The sequence below is a fragment of the Sorex araneus genome, chromosome 2, assembly GCF_027595985.1.
Source record: "Sorex araneus isolate mSorAra2 chromosome 2, mSorAra2.pri, whole genome shotgun sequence".
NCBI lineage: Eukaryota > Metazoa > Chordata > Mammalia > Eulipotyphla > Soricidae > Sorex > Sorex araneus.
The window spans coordinates 166,623,808-166,640,084 of record NC_073303.1 but is presented as its reverse complement, the minus strand read 5'-3'; the positions used below and the strand labels follow the sequence as shown (position 1 = coordinate 166,640,084).

General features: G+C 34.8%; 1 protein-coding gene across 2 annotated transcripts in view; it reads left to right on the top strand.

Annotated features, from left to right (window-relative positions):
• The window catches only part of EPHA3 (EPH receptor A3), a 369,048-nt gene extending 353,845 nt beyond the window's left edge, over positions 1–15,203 (top strand). The window contains exons 16-17 of one of the 2 annotated variants that reach the window (XM_004607003.2): positions 6,585–6,740; positions 12,025–15,203. In XM_004607003.2, the coding sequence (XP_004607060.1) occupies positions 6,585–6,740; positions 12,025–12,130 (262 nt within the window). In that variant the 3' untranslated portion in view covers positions 12,131–15,203. The remainder of the gene's footprint in view (positions 1–6,584; positions 6,741–12,024) is intronic. The other variant, XM_055127750.1, reaches the window with a different exon arrangement.
• The last annotated feature ends 1,074 nt before the right edge of the window (positions 15,204–16,277 follow it).

The window sequence follows — 16,277 nt, the reverse complement described above, 5'->3', positions numbered from 1 at the left end:
ACCGTGAGGGTACAGTTACAGATTTATACACTTTTGTGCTTATACTTCCCTCATACAAAGTTCGGGAACCCATCCCTTCACCAGTGCCCATTCTCCACCACCCGTAAACCCGGCGTCCCTCCCACCCTCCCCAATCCCATCTCCCCCCCACCCCACCCTGCCACTGTGGCAGGGCATTCCCTTCTGTTCTCTCTCTCTAATTAGCTGTTGTGGTTTGCAATAAAGGTGTTGAGTGGCCGCTGTGCTCAGTCTCTAGCCCTCATTCAGCCCGCAACTCCCTTCCCCCACATGGCCTTCGACTACAATGTAGTTGGTGATCGCTTCTCTGAGTTGACCTTTCCCCGGAACGTGAGGCCAGCCTCGAAGCCATGGTGACTTCCAATTTTGAAACTGACCAGGTGACTTTCCTTACACAACAAATATTATACTGAATCTTTTATAGGGAAGCAAATATTCCAAATGGATGATTTTCATTAATGTTAAAGAATAATGTTGGTAACTCTTCTGATGGGAAAAATAAACCTGATGTACAGCTATAACTGCTAAGACTGTTTTCCTTAAGTCCTAGAATTAATTAAAATAAACAGAATGCTTTTCCTTCTTTTTAATGTCATTTATATACTAGTTACCATTGATAAATATGGGTAAAAATTATACCATGTAACTAGTGACTAAAATTATTAAAATTAATTTTAATAAAATCCTTAATTTTTAATGTTAGAAGAGATAAAAATCATATATCCAGATTAAAAAAAATAAATACAAGATTTTTCTCCTGCAATACAGTAAGAGGACATCATTTGAAATCAAATCAAAATAATAAAATTTGAAAAATATTTTTAAAATTACATATCATTACTATACTCAGAATAGAATAAAGATTGGCATTGATTTTTGGCCCTTAATTGTTTCTCTTCAGTGTTAATATCATCTCAAAAACTACTCACAATATGCATCTCCAATATTATTGATTTCTACTCTGAGACTCAATCGGTACCTATATTTCACATTCAAATAATGTGCTAGTCACTATTTTTGATATGTGACAATAAAATCCTTTGGAAATCAGAAAATGCCTAATGTTACAGAAGGGTGACAACTTTGAATCCTAGAGACTTAGAAGGCCAATGCAATCCTGAAGTTAGATCATTACAATATGATGGCTACTGGTAATTGTTTACTGAGTTTGTTTCCCAATACCTTGTGGTGATTTATATGAAACCATTTACAGATAAAATAGAAGTTGATGGGAAGAAAATGTGTGTACTTCTTTAATGCAACAGTATGAAAATGCATAAAAGAATAATTCACAAACCTAAATACAAGGAGTGAGAGAGAAAGGGAGGAAAGTTATTTTTTGCTTCCCCTGAGCAAACATGTAATTTCCATGATTTCTTTTTAATGACTGCGGTCTGCAGCCAGTAGGTACTGATTTATGAAAAGCTGTAAAAGATCAGGTGGAACTCTGCAGGACATCGTTTACAGCTGCACGGATTGAAACCTATCTAATTTGTCTAGTAAAAGTGTGAGCTCACAGTGCATATCACCCCGCCTATAAATTTCCCCTTCAGACCCAATGTCTGGGGTTGGGTCTAAAAAAACGCCAATGCCTGCAGCTGCTCAAAAAGCCCACATTCCCTCGGTGCGCATGAAGAGACATCACAGGCTCTTCACAGTGAGAGACAAATTCCTATCCATTGATAAACTCTCCAGATGTCCTCTCAGAGGAGGAAAGGAACCAATTTTTATTTGAAATCCCCAGAGAAATCCTGGAAGTGGAAAAATGATACTTTGCAGGACTGGTTATTCTGAGGTCACTGGCATTAAAATTAGGTCATTCTTTGTCTTCACTGTACTTTGATCCAAGTACTAAACAGAAAAACACAGTTGGGGTCACTAATCCCTAATCCGCAAGCCCTGTTTTATTTCAATTTGTTTATACTAATTTTCTCGAAACTCTTGTTGAGTACGGCTATAGTATTTAGTTCAAAAATACAAACCAGTTTGAAATGAGATGGAAAAAAATCCTACCTATTGCTCTTAGAGGCACTTCATAAATATTCTCAATAAATGTCCTGGGGTTTGATTCTTCATACCCACAAATCCATAAATTTAAAGAGTATTGCTATTCATATGACCAAGAGTCGACAGGCATTAGATTATATGCTGCAGCTACTGTAGAAATGCCAAACATGATAAGCACGTGTGCTTAAAGAAAATTTAGTGTTTTATTCTTTCATTTAGAGAGTTTAGTTTTCTTTATAAAACGTTCTCACATCTGATTGAGTGCTATTTCTATCATTTTTTTTAAAAATCAACTCTATTTTCTAATGGGACCAATATGACATCTGATGCTGGCTAGTGACAAAGCCTGTTTGAAGATGACCATTCAAAAATAAGCCAAGAACACCCTGTGAGTTCTGAAATTTATTTGAGTTTTGTGTCTAAGTCTATAACCCCCAGTTCCTTAGAACAAGAGCAAAAACAAATAAATTTTTTATTAGCAAAGGGATTTTTTTTCCTTTTTCAGATGAGTAAATTATTTTTTGTCTATGACTATTGAGGATTAGCTAAAACCAAAATTTATACCTTCATTTTACTCCCGACCACAGCAAGTACAGGGTAGAAAAGTGTTCTTTTTGTTTTTTGGCTCTTTGAGTTACAGTGGCGAAGATCAGGGCTTACATCTACGTCTGCACTCAGGAATACTACCTGATTGTACTTTGGGGACCCTGTGGGATGTCGAGGATCAAACTGGGGGTGGCCTCATGCAAGGCAAACGCCTTACCTGCTGTACAATTGCTCCAGCCCTCCCAAGTGTTCATATTTAAGAATGAGAACCTCACACTTCAGCAAGGATCTTCTTTATTAGGGACTAGTGGAAGAAATACCATAAATTAAAATCTTATTTAACAAGTCTTTTTAAATGTGGATCAACTTGGAACATCATAGATAAACTAATTTGGATGATCCATTTGATATTAGTTCTTTTTTTCCCAAAAGATAAACTTAGAATTGATAAGTAATAGCTGACTCAGTTCTTCCTAAAATAAGTATACATGTAAATCAGTAGTTTTCCTTTGGTTTGACATCTTGGGACAACTAGTTCTAAGTGTTGAACTTATGCACTTCATTTACATTTAGTTTTTTTTCTTTAATTTTTGTTTAGTACTATGATTTACAATACTACCAAGACTAGTGCTTCATTCACAGCATCCACCACCACTGTTGGTGTCAACCTTCTCCAATCAATAACACCTCCCCCCTCCACGTCAGCCCCCTCGCCCACTGACCCAGCATCTCTAACCTGGCCTTGCTATTTGTAAAACTCTTTTCTTTTAACCCTGGCTTCTTAAAAAGTTGTGGATGCCTCATATGGACTAGCTTAAGTAATAAGAAGTTCACAAAAGTTATTAAAAATGTGCTTAAAATAGCTTACAGTCAATTATCAGTAAATGTTTGCTTTGTGTGCATATTTTAGATACCTGGGGTCATATTAAAAAATCTCTGGTGAAAATTTCATGATGCTGAAAACCCAGTAGAGAACAGCAAATTTCTGAATGAAAACAGCAACACCAAAGACTTAACCAGCATCAACCAGCTTTATAAATTCTCAAACAATAACTTTAGGAACAATACTGTGATATATAACAATGATCAGAAATTGACTTTTGTCAATCTATTTTCTGATAATCCCATTTGTCATTTTGTTGCAATAAGCAATGTGAAGTAAATTTGTTTGGGCAGGTGTGGAGTGTGGTCGGGAAAGTGGGGAAATTGGTGGAGGGAACCCAGCACTAGTGGTAGGATTGGTGTTGGAACATTAAATGTGTGAAACAATTCTATTATGAACAACTTTGTTAATTACAGTGTTTCAGTAAAAACTAAGAGAAAAAAAATTCTTGTTAAAGAAGGTCACAGTGGAGACAATTCAAATGCTTAGCTTCATTTATACAAATTACTCTTCAACATGTAAGAAAATGCAAAGCTGTATTTAAAAAATATTAGTTAATATTGGGTTATTTAAAAATAATTATTCTAAGTTCCAGTAATCATTTTAAACCAACTGCAGCATCATAAAATATGTAGGTTTCAGAATAACTCACAAGATAAAAGTATCCTAAAATGGCATCTTAAATATAAGTCTACAATTATATTATGGCACATTCATTCTTAGTGCTGATAACGTATATTATTTCAATAATGAAAACAGAAGCTATTCAAGAAAGAATAGAACATTTATAAATATTTGGTGTTGTCACTGTCACTGTCATCCCATTTCTCATCGATTTGCTCGAGCGGTACCAGTAACGTCTCTATTTTGAGACTTCTTGTTACTGTTTTTGGCATATCGAATAGTCACAGGTAGCTTGCTAGACTCTGCCATTCGGGCAAGATACTCTCAGTAGCTTTCCAGGCTCTCCAAGAAGGGCTGAAGAATCAAACCTGGGTCGGCTGCATGCAAGGCAAATGCCCTACCTCTGTGCTATCGCTCATGTTGAGTTATTGTAAATATATTAAGGCAACTGTTTTTTTCTTATTTTTGTGTCATACCCAGCGATGCTCAGGGGTTATTCCTGGCTCTGCACTCAGGAACTACTCCTAGTGGTGCTTGGGTGACCATGTGGGATGCTGGGAATCAAACCCGGGTCGGCCGTGTGCAAGGCAAATGCCCTACCCACTGAGCTATTGCTCCAGCCCCAAGGCAACTGTTTTAATGAGTTCCAGGTAACACCCAATTATACAAAATTGTTGCTTATTCCATGCATTAAACATTACAAAACTTCCTGTGGTCAAAATGACTAATAAATAGATCATCACACTTAAAATATTTTGCAAGCTTGAGTTTACTATGTTATCTTTTTTCCCATAAGTAGAATATAGCACTGTAGCACTGTCATCCCGTTATTCATTGATTTGCTTGAGCAGGCACCTGTAACCTCTCAAATGTGAGACTTGTTGTTACTGTTTTTGGCATATTGAATACACCTCAGGTAGCTTGTAAGGCTCTGCCTGCGAGCGGGGTACTCCAGTAGCTTGCAGGGCTCTCTGAGAGGGGCAGAGGAATCAACCCCGGGTCAGCCGTGTGCAAGGCTAGCACCTTAACCACTAGGTTATCGCTCCATACAAAGTAGAATATAAGTAAAAATAAATTTAAAGGGGGTTGGAGAGGTAGTGCAGTGGGTATTTTGCGTACCTTGCATTCTGCAAGTCCAGTTTTAAGCTCTAGCACCCCACAAAGTTCCCCAACCCTATGAAGAGTGGTTTCTGAGTGCAGAGATTGGAGTAAGACCTGAGCACCATCTTGTGTGGCATCAAAACAAAACAAAACAAAAATGAATAAATTAATTAAATAGCTCCTATCTAGTGAAATAATCCATTCATCATTAACATAAAAAGACAAACTATTAAATGGGATGTTCTCATACAATCATCTATAAAAGGACTGATATCCATGACATATAAAGAACACAAAAAATTCAGTAAGAAAATCAACAAAAACATGTTTAAATAGAAATGAGGTATTAGTTTCTTCTAGAAGTTCTAAAAACTTCAACCACTTCACTACATATATTTCTTTATGTCAGAATAATGACTACCTAAAGATGTTGATTATTATGTAGAAGAACTCTTGTAGGTAGTCCTGTCATATGGTCAACTGATTTTTATTTGTGTAGTATTTGTATTATTACCATTATCTTTAGAAAAACACTGACATCTAAAAAATAACCCTAGTTCACCTACATGCTACATCTCTGTACTAAAAAGGAATGAAAGCCCTTTCCATTATTTCTCTTCCTTTCCTTCTCTTTCCTTAACTTTCAGACCTTCTAATGAGTCAAAGATCTATACCAGACCTATAATTTTGTTCAATTTTTGGAAGTTTCTCTTAAAGTGGCATTTTGTGCAATACAAATCATAATTGTGATTCTTCGCCATCTACCAAATTTGACTGAATATTTGGAATTTGATTTGTGCTGTCACACACAGCACAATTTTATTGTTCCCTTCTCACCAACTTTGTTTTATCATTACTTTTTTAATCTTAATATTATTGGTATTTTTCACATTATATAAATATATGTTATGACTTTATATTTTGATGTATGCATATAGCCCTGTATTCTCCAATTCCTTTTGACAGAAACCACATCCAGTGTCTACAAACAGATATGCAGTGGACAGGATTTAATATGGCAAATCTAATTCATTATCAAAGTAAACAATAAGATATACAGTGTATTCTGTCTGATACAATTGTGTCCTAAATATGACCATTTTTGCTAGACATTAAAATATGAAAGGACATGGATATATTAATGCATTTTGCTGACATTTCAATGATTGATTTAAAAAATCTCTGTGATGGGAGAAGGGAGTGCTAATACAAGATGATTACACAGAACTCTAAAGCAAGCTAAAGTCATGAAGAGATGAAGCCTCAGTGGCAGATAAAAATCTGCAAATAAAAACGTATACTACATGAAGTCTAGAAGTTCATGCTGCTGTTGATGTCAAATTTTGACACAAAGCAACTCAGTAGAGTTCTGACCTTTCTTGCCTTGTTGTTTTTGTCCTTGCAGACCATCAAATCTTCTTCTGGACCAAAGCAACATTGACATAACTTCCTTCCACACAACAGGTGACTGGCTTAACGGTGTCCGGACAGCACAGTGCAAGGACATCTTCACAGGTGTGGAATACAGCTCATGTGACACCATCGCAAAGATTTCCACAGAGTAAGAAACTTATTTTTAAACCCTTCCACTGATTTTGAACTGTCTAGGAAGCATACGTGTTTTGGAATTATGTATCATCGGTAATAGTTTAAAATATAGTTAAACAATGGATATCCTCTTGGTCTTTTGGGGATTGAACCTATTGTGATTGAAATGTGTCATCAATCTAGCTCTCAGAATAGGCCTGAAAAATAAGTATCTTCATTGAACTTCATTGCCTTTCTCAAATAGGCCAGTGGATATAGAATTGTACACAGCTTCACAGATTCAAGTCAATGACTTAAAACATAAGTAGATAAAGCTTGAAGCTTATTAAGTTCTTGCATTTGTGATTGCGTTAATTTCTAGTATAGTATATCCTCTGTGAAAATAGATGATTGGTAACTAATTTTGTATAAAAGTGAAAGTATTACAGTTTAAAAACAACTTTCATAGCCACAAAATGAAAATCTTACGTCACCATCTATTATTGAGTTATGATTTATGAAGAATGTTATGTTAAAAAAAGGAAGTGACAAGTAAGCTAAACATTATTTTCCTCAGAAGGCTTATAGTCAGTTTGGAAAGACAAAATGCAAAATATGCATTGACTAGTACTATATGCATTGATTTACGGTTTCCTGCATTTAAAGCCAATAGAAATAAAGTATAATTTAATATATTTTTAGCCAGGGAATTTTGGCAATGATAGTCCTTTGGTATGAACAGTCCATAAGCTTAATTTATGATGTTCTATAAGGCATTATGGAAATCTAGTGAATAATTTATTAATTTTTATCTTAATTCATAAGATAGAGTAATTGGGAATTAGAAAGTTACTGAACACCATAATATTGATCTTTGTGTATGAGATTTAATTAATTGTATTTCTAATATGACTGCATCACATTTTTAGTTTTTATGCACTGACAGTTTCTGCATTCTATATACATAATTAAAAATGGTTTTCTCAGCCTTAGATCATAGAATATTATTAAGTTTTACTCAAATAACTAAGGTCCAATGTTTTTTGTTCATCCTAAGTTTTAAGTAGAGGGATTCTGATGGACTTAGTCTTATTTGTAATTGCTCTTTTCCAAAAGCATATATTTGTCATGATCTAATATTTTCTGTGAAGAGGTGGAGTGAAATAGGATGAACTTGATATAGGTATATTTTTCCAAGGGTAATACAAATAACCATTTATCAAAGAGATGTTTTGTCTTGGTGGACACACCAAAATTATCCACAGTGTTTCAAAGCTTATGGTTCTGTTTTCATATTTAGTTCATATTCATATTAGTGTTTTCTCTCTGATCTTTGTTGCCTTAAGAAAGGTCCTAAGAAAGAACAATTTCTGGGGCTGGAGTGATAGCACAGTGGGTAGGGTGTTTGCCTTGCACACAGCTGACCTGGGTTCGATTATCAGCATCCCATATGGTCCCCTGAGCACCGCCAGGGATAATTCTTGAGTCCAGATTCAGGAGTGGCCCCTGTGCATAGCCATGTGTGAACCAAAAAGAAAATTAAAAAGAGAAAGAACGAGTTCATATAAAAGTTCTTATTTCTAGAAAAGCATATGAATTATGGTACACATTTCAATGCCATCTTAGCTCTGCATCTCCTCTGACTGCAAGTAGAAGCTGCTAATTTTTTTGTTTGCTTACTTTTGGATTCATATCTTGTAGTACTCATGGCTTAACCCTACATCTGTACTCAAGAATCTGCGGTTTTAGGGACCATATATGATGCCAGGAAACAAACCTAGATCTGCCATGTGCAAGACAAGCAGCCTACCTATATCCATCTTATCTCCCTAGTCCTGATCTATATGATTTCTTACTAATACTATTGCCTTCTGAGGGCTATTCTATATGATCACCTGATGGGTTCAAGAATAGAGTATTAACTGCATTACATCTTTGGCTGCAATGAGAGATACAACTGAGTCTGTCTGGTTGGAGCAGGAGGAATATGTGTTGTGAAGTGTGATTAAAGAGTTGATGCACAGCTGTTTAGGCAACTGGGACTTCAGAATAAAGGGTGGGCTTGAGAACTGGGATGCAATTGAGAGGTGATAGGTTAAGAATGACCTGCTGAGCTCTAGGAAAGTTCGTTCATTCAGCTGGAAGCCTAGGGCCTTAGACACTAGAGTCTAGGTAGAGAAAAACTGCTCCTAGGTCCGAGCATGTCAGGGGAGTGTGAGATGAAGGTGTCCTCTTCTCAGCTGAAAGACAGAAAGAAGTATTAGAAAGTGAAATATGTAAAACAGTGTACAAAGTTAACTGTGGGCGAAGGGACTGAGATGCAAAGAAATGGGGTCAAAAGAAAGATGATCCCTTGTATGCTTAGCTGTGGAGGAAGCTGGTCCTCTGGGAAACTGGATTATAGGTGAAGAAAGACTGCTGCTGCGACTCACTCTTTGATATATCACTCACTCTCTATATATTGGAACTCTCAATTACCTGTTTCATCCTTTATGCTCTCTTTGTGTATGTGTGTGTTCATTGCAGGTGTTTTTTCTTCTTGTCCATGTCAGTGTGCCAAGTGACGCTTCTAAAATAATACTTGGTTATTCTCTCAACTTCCCCAGATAAATAACTTTTTTTTTATAGTTTATTTTTAATTAGTGAGTCAACGTGAGGGTACAGTTACAGATTTATACATTTTTGTGCTCATGTTTCTCCCCCACAAAGTTTGATAACCCATCCCTTCACCAGTGCCCATTCTCCACCACCAGTAAACCCAACATCCCACCCCCCCCTTCCCAGTCCCGTCTCCCCCCACCCCACACTGCCACTATGGCAGGGCAGATAAATAACTTTTTGAACTATTGATTATACGCTTTAGTAAGGACATATCAATACCCCAGTATATAAAAAGTCATTGCTCATGGTGTTGATAAGCAGAGTACTAATCTCACAGAATTTGTTTGCACATGAAATTTATCTTTTTTGTGAGATCAGATAGAGAATAAAGAAGAGAAAAGAAAAGAAAAGAAAAGAAAAGAAAAGAAAAGAAAAGAAAAGAAAAGAAAAGAAAAGAAAAGAAAAGCCTATCTTGAATGGCGTCAATTGTTTTCAAGAAAATGAGACAAGAAATGAGAATAGAAAGTTCAGGAATATGTAGGGATGTTATGAATATTAATAGACATGTCCAAGAAATTTTCACAAGAAGGGCATATTTAATATTTTAGAGAGGTACAAACATGAAATAATTACTTGAGACAAGAACATTTAATCAATTTTAAATGTTCATTACATATCTCCTCACCGAGTTAAATTCCTTCTTGTCATATAATCTTTATTAAATACTTGGCTTCTTAATTTAAAGTTATTTAAAAAAGTAGTATGATAAATAGTTCATCCTTTTATCATTCTTTGGGCTTTAGGAAGACTTTATACTCTACAAAATCCAATCTAGTTATCTGTGGTGATACAACAAATTGCCACACCATGTAGAAACCAGAAAAAAGCTTGATTGTATATCAAATGTCATGTGTGTGTGCTAAGAATGTGGCTTAATGATAAAGAACATTCCTTGTACATGTAAAGGTATGGGTCAAATTACTGGTCCCATACAAAGACATATACACAATGGGGCTGGAGTAATAGAACAGCAGGTAGGGTGCTTGCCTGCCTGCGGCTCACCTGAGTTTGATCCCCAGCACCGTATATGGTCCCAGGAGCCTGCTAGGAGTCATGTATAGGTACAAAGCTATAAGTAAACCCTCAGTACTGCCAGATATGTTCGTCCATTCCCCCCTAAAAAAAATCCTACATATACACAAATATCATGAATATGGGTTGTTTAAAATTTGGGTGGATTTTTAATTTAGGTGAAATTTGCTCTAGTATTGGAGTTGATGAAACATTATCTGACATAAAATTCCTTTCATCTGAAGTACTTGGGATGGTTTGATTGACTTGGTTTGATAAAGTTAGCCTTAATAAAAATGGCCACAAAATTGATATCAACCATGGGCTGTAGCCATAGAACAGTAGACAGGGATCTTGCCTTGCATGTGGCCAACCCAGGTGTAATCCCCACATCCCATATATCCTGTAAAGCATTGTCAAGAGCAATTCCTGAGTTCTGAGCCAGGAATAATCCCTGAGTATCACCACTGAGTGGCTCCAAAACAAACCAACAAAAAACTGGTATCAACTGTGATTGCTGGCCTAAATGCTTGCTTGCACATAAATTCCAGTAACATCCTGGTATCAGTGTAATCAGACATCTGATATGGCTTTTTTTTTTTTTTTTGCTTTTTGGGTCACACCTGGCGATGCATAGGGTCACTCCTGGCTAATGCACTCAGGAACTACTCCTGGTGGTGCTCAGGGGACCATATGGGATACTGTGACATGGCATTTCTGAGGCACGTATTGAACCTTCTGAAGATATAAGAAGTAGAATGCAGAAATTTATAGTCTCACTTTTTATATGCTTTGCCATAAGTCTCAAAGTGGGGACAGTTCAAAGACGTAAATCCTATTCTACAAAGGATGTGTGATCATACATATTAGTGCCTAAGAATTGTCGGTATCTATTAACTTGTTTATGGGCCACACTTATTGGTTACCAGAGGGTACTCCTGACTCTGCACTCAGGTATTACTCCTGGTGGTGTTTGGAGATCCTTATGAGATGCTGTTTATTGAACCTGGGTCGGTCAAGTGCAACGAAGTGCCCTACTCTCTGTATTATTTCTCTGGCCCCAGAATTATTTTAAGTTTATTGAGATTGATTTCCTTCTACTCTGGAGACTGAAAAATCTGTATCAAAGTCTCTAGGCATAAATACTTCCTCCGAGATATTTTTGAATATGGGTTTCTCATTCTCTAGAGGCGATGCCTCTTCCAGCTTTTATGAATTCTAACATTTCTTGACTTATGTTATTGTGACTCCACTATCTATTTCCTTTGTAACACATACTTCTCTGTCATACTAGCCCATGTGTCTAATGGGCTCATTGGACTTTGTCTCCCCACCATTGTAGTATAGAATTTTATCTTAATCTTTTCCATAATTGCATCCACAAAGTTTCTATTCCCAAATAATATCATAAGATATTAGAAACTGTTATAATAAACTGTTCAAATCAGTATATCATCTATATTCGCCAACAAAGGTGGTGATATAATAATAAGTTACAATACTGGATGATGTGAAAAATCACAAGATTTGTTTCAACTAAGTGGGGTGTATGATGGTACAAGCTCTGCTAATTGGGGAAAATAAAAGTCTCTACATACGAATCAGAAGAGCATGATTCTCAAAATATATTTTCTTTCTTTTCACAGTGACATGAAAAAAGTTGGTGTCACTGTGGTAGGACCACAGAAGAAGATCATCAGTAGTATTAAAGATCTAGAAACACAATCAAAGAATGGTCCTGTTCCGGTGTAAAGTGCTATTTCTGGAAGGAAATGGTGACTTTGGAAGTTGTGGCATCACTCTGCATATAAAAGATTGTGCTGGAGATTCTGCTGAAAGTTCCAAGCCCAATAAGACACTCAACTATGAGTAAAAATGCCTTAAAATGGAATTTAAAAACTCTTTATTTTCCCCTGTTATTTAGCAGATGGGTGGGTGGGTGTACTTTGTTTTGTGATTGCTTTTTAAAATTAGTTTATGTATTAAATTGAAATTCTTCAGCGTGAAATGATGAAGAACTAGCATAGAGCCATTGATCATAAACTATTAAAACAAGTGACATGACAAACATGGTCACTCTGTTTACTTGTACTCACAGAAGAATACTTGCAATATTTTTATACACAAAAGAACTCTGTAACAGGTATTTTGTTTCCTTAAAAGCAAGCAAAATAGAGGAAGTTATACCTCAAACTATTTGGCCATATTTACTACCTTTTCATTGTATTATTCTCCATTATATGTTAAAAGCATATAGAAATAAAGTTTTTAGTTGTTTTAAGTACCATACATTTTAATGGTTAGCTTTCTGAACTATTATCATGTAAAAATATGTCTTAATTTGGAAGAAAAATATTTATTTTCTTTTGAATTGTTTTATTGATTTATATTTATACCTTGATGATTAATTTGGATTTGTTACAGCCAAGTGCCAAATGCTCTCTCAAATTTTCAGCAGTAGGAAACATGGTAAACTAGACATAGAGAATGATGGGTTTCTTTTCATATTTTCTGAACCATTCACTTATATACATCTCTATCTGTCTAACTATATATAAAGAAACCAAACCTTGTCCTCCATATACTAACCAAATCTCTTAAACTATCCATCTGTTTGTCTCTCCATTTATTGTAAACTTGTATGCTCCTAATTTAGTGTAATATACTGATTTGTATGTAATGGATTCTCAAATGACATAGTGGCCCAGCCTTGGTGCTTAGGAGAATATCAACTTCCTCCACTGATGAATTAGCTATGATCAAACACCTGAATGGACAATAGTTACACTGGAAAGAAATGGAAATTGGAATCCCTTTTAGATTGTTATATTAAATGGCACCACAGCCTATGGGCTAATGCATGAGTCAAAAATCACTTGCTAGCTGGTTTTAAAAATGTCACATAATGTCTGTGCTTCAATTATTCAGCTTTTTATAGAGAATAATAATAACCAAAACTACTCTCCTTCATCATTGGGATTTAGTTAAACTAATGATTATGTTATCAAACCAGGTTAACTCTGAGTCTTCCATTAAAATACACCTATTCAGTTTAGGTGTAAATTTAGAAGCATTGAATGTCTATATATATTTATTGAATACATAATTTTTAAAATAGCTAGTCATTTAGAAAATTTCTCAACACCTGTAGGCAGTGGGATGATTTCTTAATAGGAGCATAAACATAATATTCCATAAAATTGAAATACGAATATATTCAGTAATTTTGAGAAAATATACCAGAAGGAAATCTAGTCACTAATATATTGTGAAGCAACATTTTAGTTCTATATATGTATTATTTCTAATGCTGTTATCATCCTATATTATTATGTTTTGAAAATAAGAAATGCATATCCCACAGAAAAGAATGAATGAATAAATCAATGCTGCAAATTTTTTGTTTTTACAAAAAATGAAACACCACTTCTTACAAACAAAGATCAAAATTCACAAGTGTGAATGTATTGTAAGTTTAGGTAATAAGGTTCAGGTTATTCATTCACATATGAGATTATTTCTCCAAGTTGGGGAAAATCTTTTATATCCAAATGGGTCATCGTATAAGAATACTGTATTGGATGTATAAGGAAATAATTTTTTAAAAAATAAAGCAATTATGAAATCAATACAAAATTCACTTAAGCCTGCTAAAACCACTATAAAACATTTTTAATGAGACATTTTATCTATTAGAATGTTAAATTGAGATTTGGATTGGATTCTAATATATTTTTTCTAGTCTAACACTTGCTTTTTTGGTATTATTCTGACTATACACAAGTATACATGTGCATTTTATTATTAGTGACAATTATTTTTATCTATTTCATTTATTTTTGGCTGTGGTTCCCATTTGAAAGTAGACGTTGTGTACACAGTATATTGCTCTTCATTTTGCTTACCACTTTTCTATCTGAATTCATATAAACTTATTTTACACAATTCTTGCCCTGTACATATGTAAACATGCAGTGTACGATTCTTAACTGTGGAGTAGAGGTACTAGAATGCTATGGCCATCTCTTTGTACAAGAACTGTGTTGACTTTGAATAACTTTGAAAGTTATCAAAATCTCCTTTACACTATTATGTACCATACTATCTTAATTTTGATTTCCATATATTATTTATTTCTGACAATTTTACCAGTCTTTGCTGTATGAAGTATCAATTAAATCATGTATAATTGTTGTATGATTGGCAATATGTATTTACTTTAAACTTGTATTTTCGGATCATTACTCATTTAGTTTATATTGTACAATCTAGATGGCCTCTTACTAATGTAAAATGATTTGTAGTGGAAACATTTATATTTTTATAATAAACATAATGAAAATATTTTTTACAGATTAGTATGCAGTATGGTCTTTAAGGCTTTCAAAGCATAATGATGAGTTTTTATTAAAACAGCAAAATAATGAAATATATATATAATTAGGGATGTGCTTCTGTTTCTTTTTCTTCATTAGTTAAGGAGTCTTGTTATGTAATTCACATTTTTTGTCAAAATCTCAACAATTAGGCAAAAAGTGATAAATATTTTCTTTATGATTAAACAACACAACAGTTTTAAGCAATTTTAATTGATTACTAGTGACAAAACATAAATAATTTAGCTTAAGGTCATAAGAAAAAAATAGACACTGTGACTGAAAGTCTGAAAGTTTCTAGTTGGGAAGTCGAGCATAGATGAAATTAGGATAAAGTCTTTTCCAATTGGTCTTATTTTTCTCATAACTGACTGGATTTGCAGACTCTGTCTTTTACAACTTCCTGCTAGTTAATTTAACCGTACATGTAATTCCTATGAGATGATCACTGCCTTTCAATTGTTACAGCAGAAATCCTGGAGTCTTGCTGAGTTTATATACCTTATCTGATCCACTTTGTGCAGGAGAAGAATTTACTCAGATTGGCAGGAACCTTGTGTTTTTTTCTTGGAGATAATGGGGTAGACTAATATAGAATTGATAACATACAGAGACTGGAGGTGTCAGATTTGTTTTCATTGGAATATGAAAAGTCATAATAAAATGTATGGAAAAGGAAGGAGGAAATAACGGACTGTTAAAGTAGCAAAATTAAAAACAAGTAGTTAATAACTAATATTCATTGTAAGAAACACCTGATACTATGTAAAGACGTCCCTTAGCTTTTAAATTCTACTTAAATAAAAGGTGTAACAGAAAGTAACATAAGTGATCAATTAAACCAGAGGGAGGAGAACAAATATAGGATGACCTCATTATATGTGATCATATAGAAAACTACAACAAGGGAATAGAGAATATCAAATGATAACAAGCCCATGTATTACAGAACTGAGAATAGCAAGTAAGAAGCCGAGCAGGCAGAGGCAAATTATGAGGAGGACAGGAATGGATGAACATTTATGGAGGGTCTTGGGCTCATTATTGGTAGTGAAAGAACGTTACTGTGTATGTCATCCATCAATTCATCAAATTTAGAGAATCAGAGAGATTGTATAGTAGGTAAGGTACTTGCTTTCCATGTGGCTTAGCGGTGTTTAACCCCTGGCACTTCGTATGGTCCTCCTAGCCTATCAGGAGTTATCCCTGAGTGCAGAGTCATAGGTAAGCCCCAAACATTGTCAGGTGTGGCCCCCAAACAAACTAAAAGTTAATTTCAGCAGCACTGTGACCTAAATTATGGTAATTTTTGTTTTTAAGAAATTGAAATCTTTTGGGAGCATGAAAACTCTTAGCTATTTAAAAGTGTAATGATTACTGATGATGTTCATTTCAACAGGGTAAGTTAAAATGAATTTTATGAAGTAAGCAATATTTTCTTAGAGGTGGAAACAGCTAGAGGTAAAAAGTAACATTTGATTTACCTTTGAAGTAATATATCACATTTTGAAGTAAAAATATCA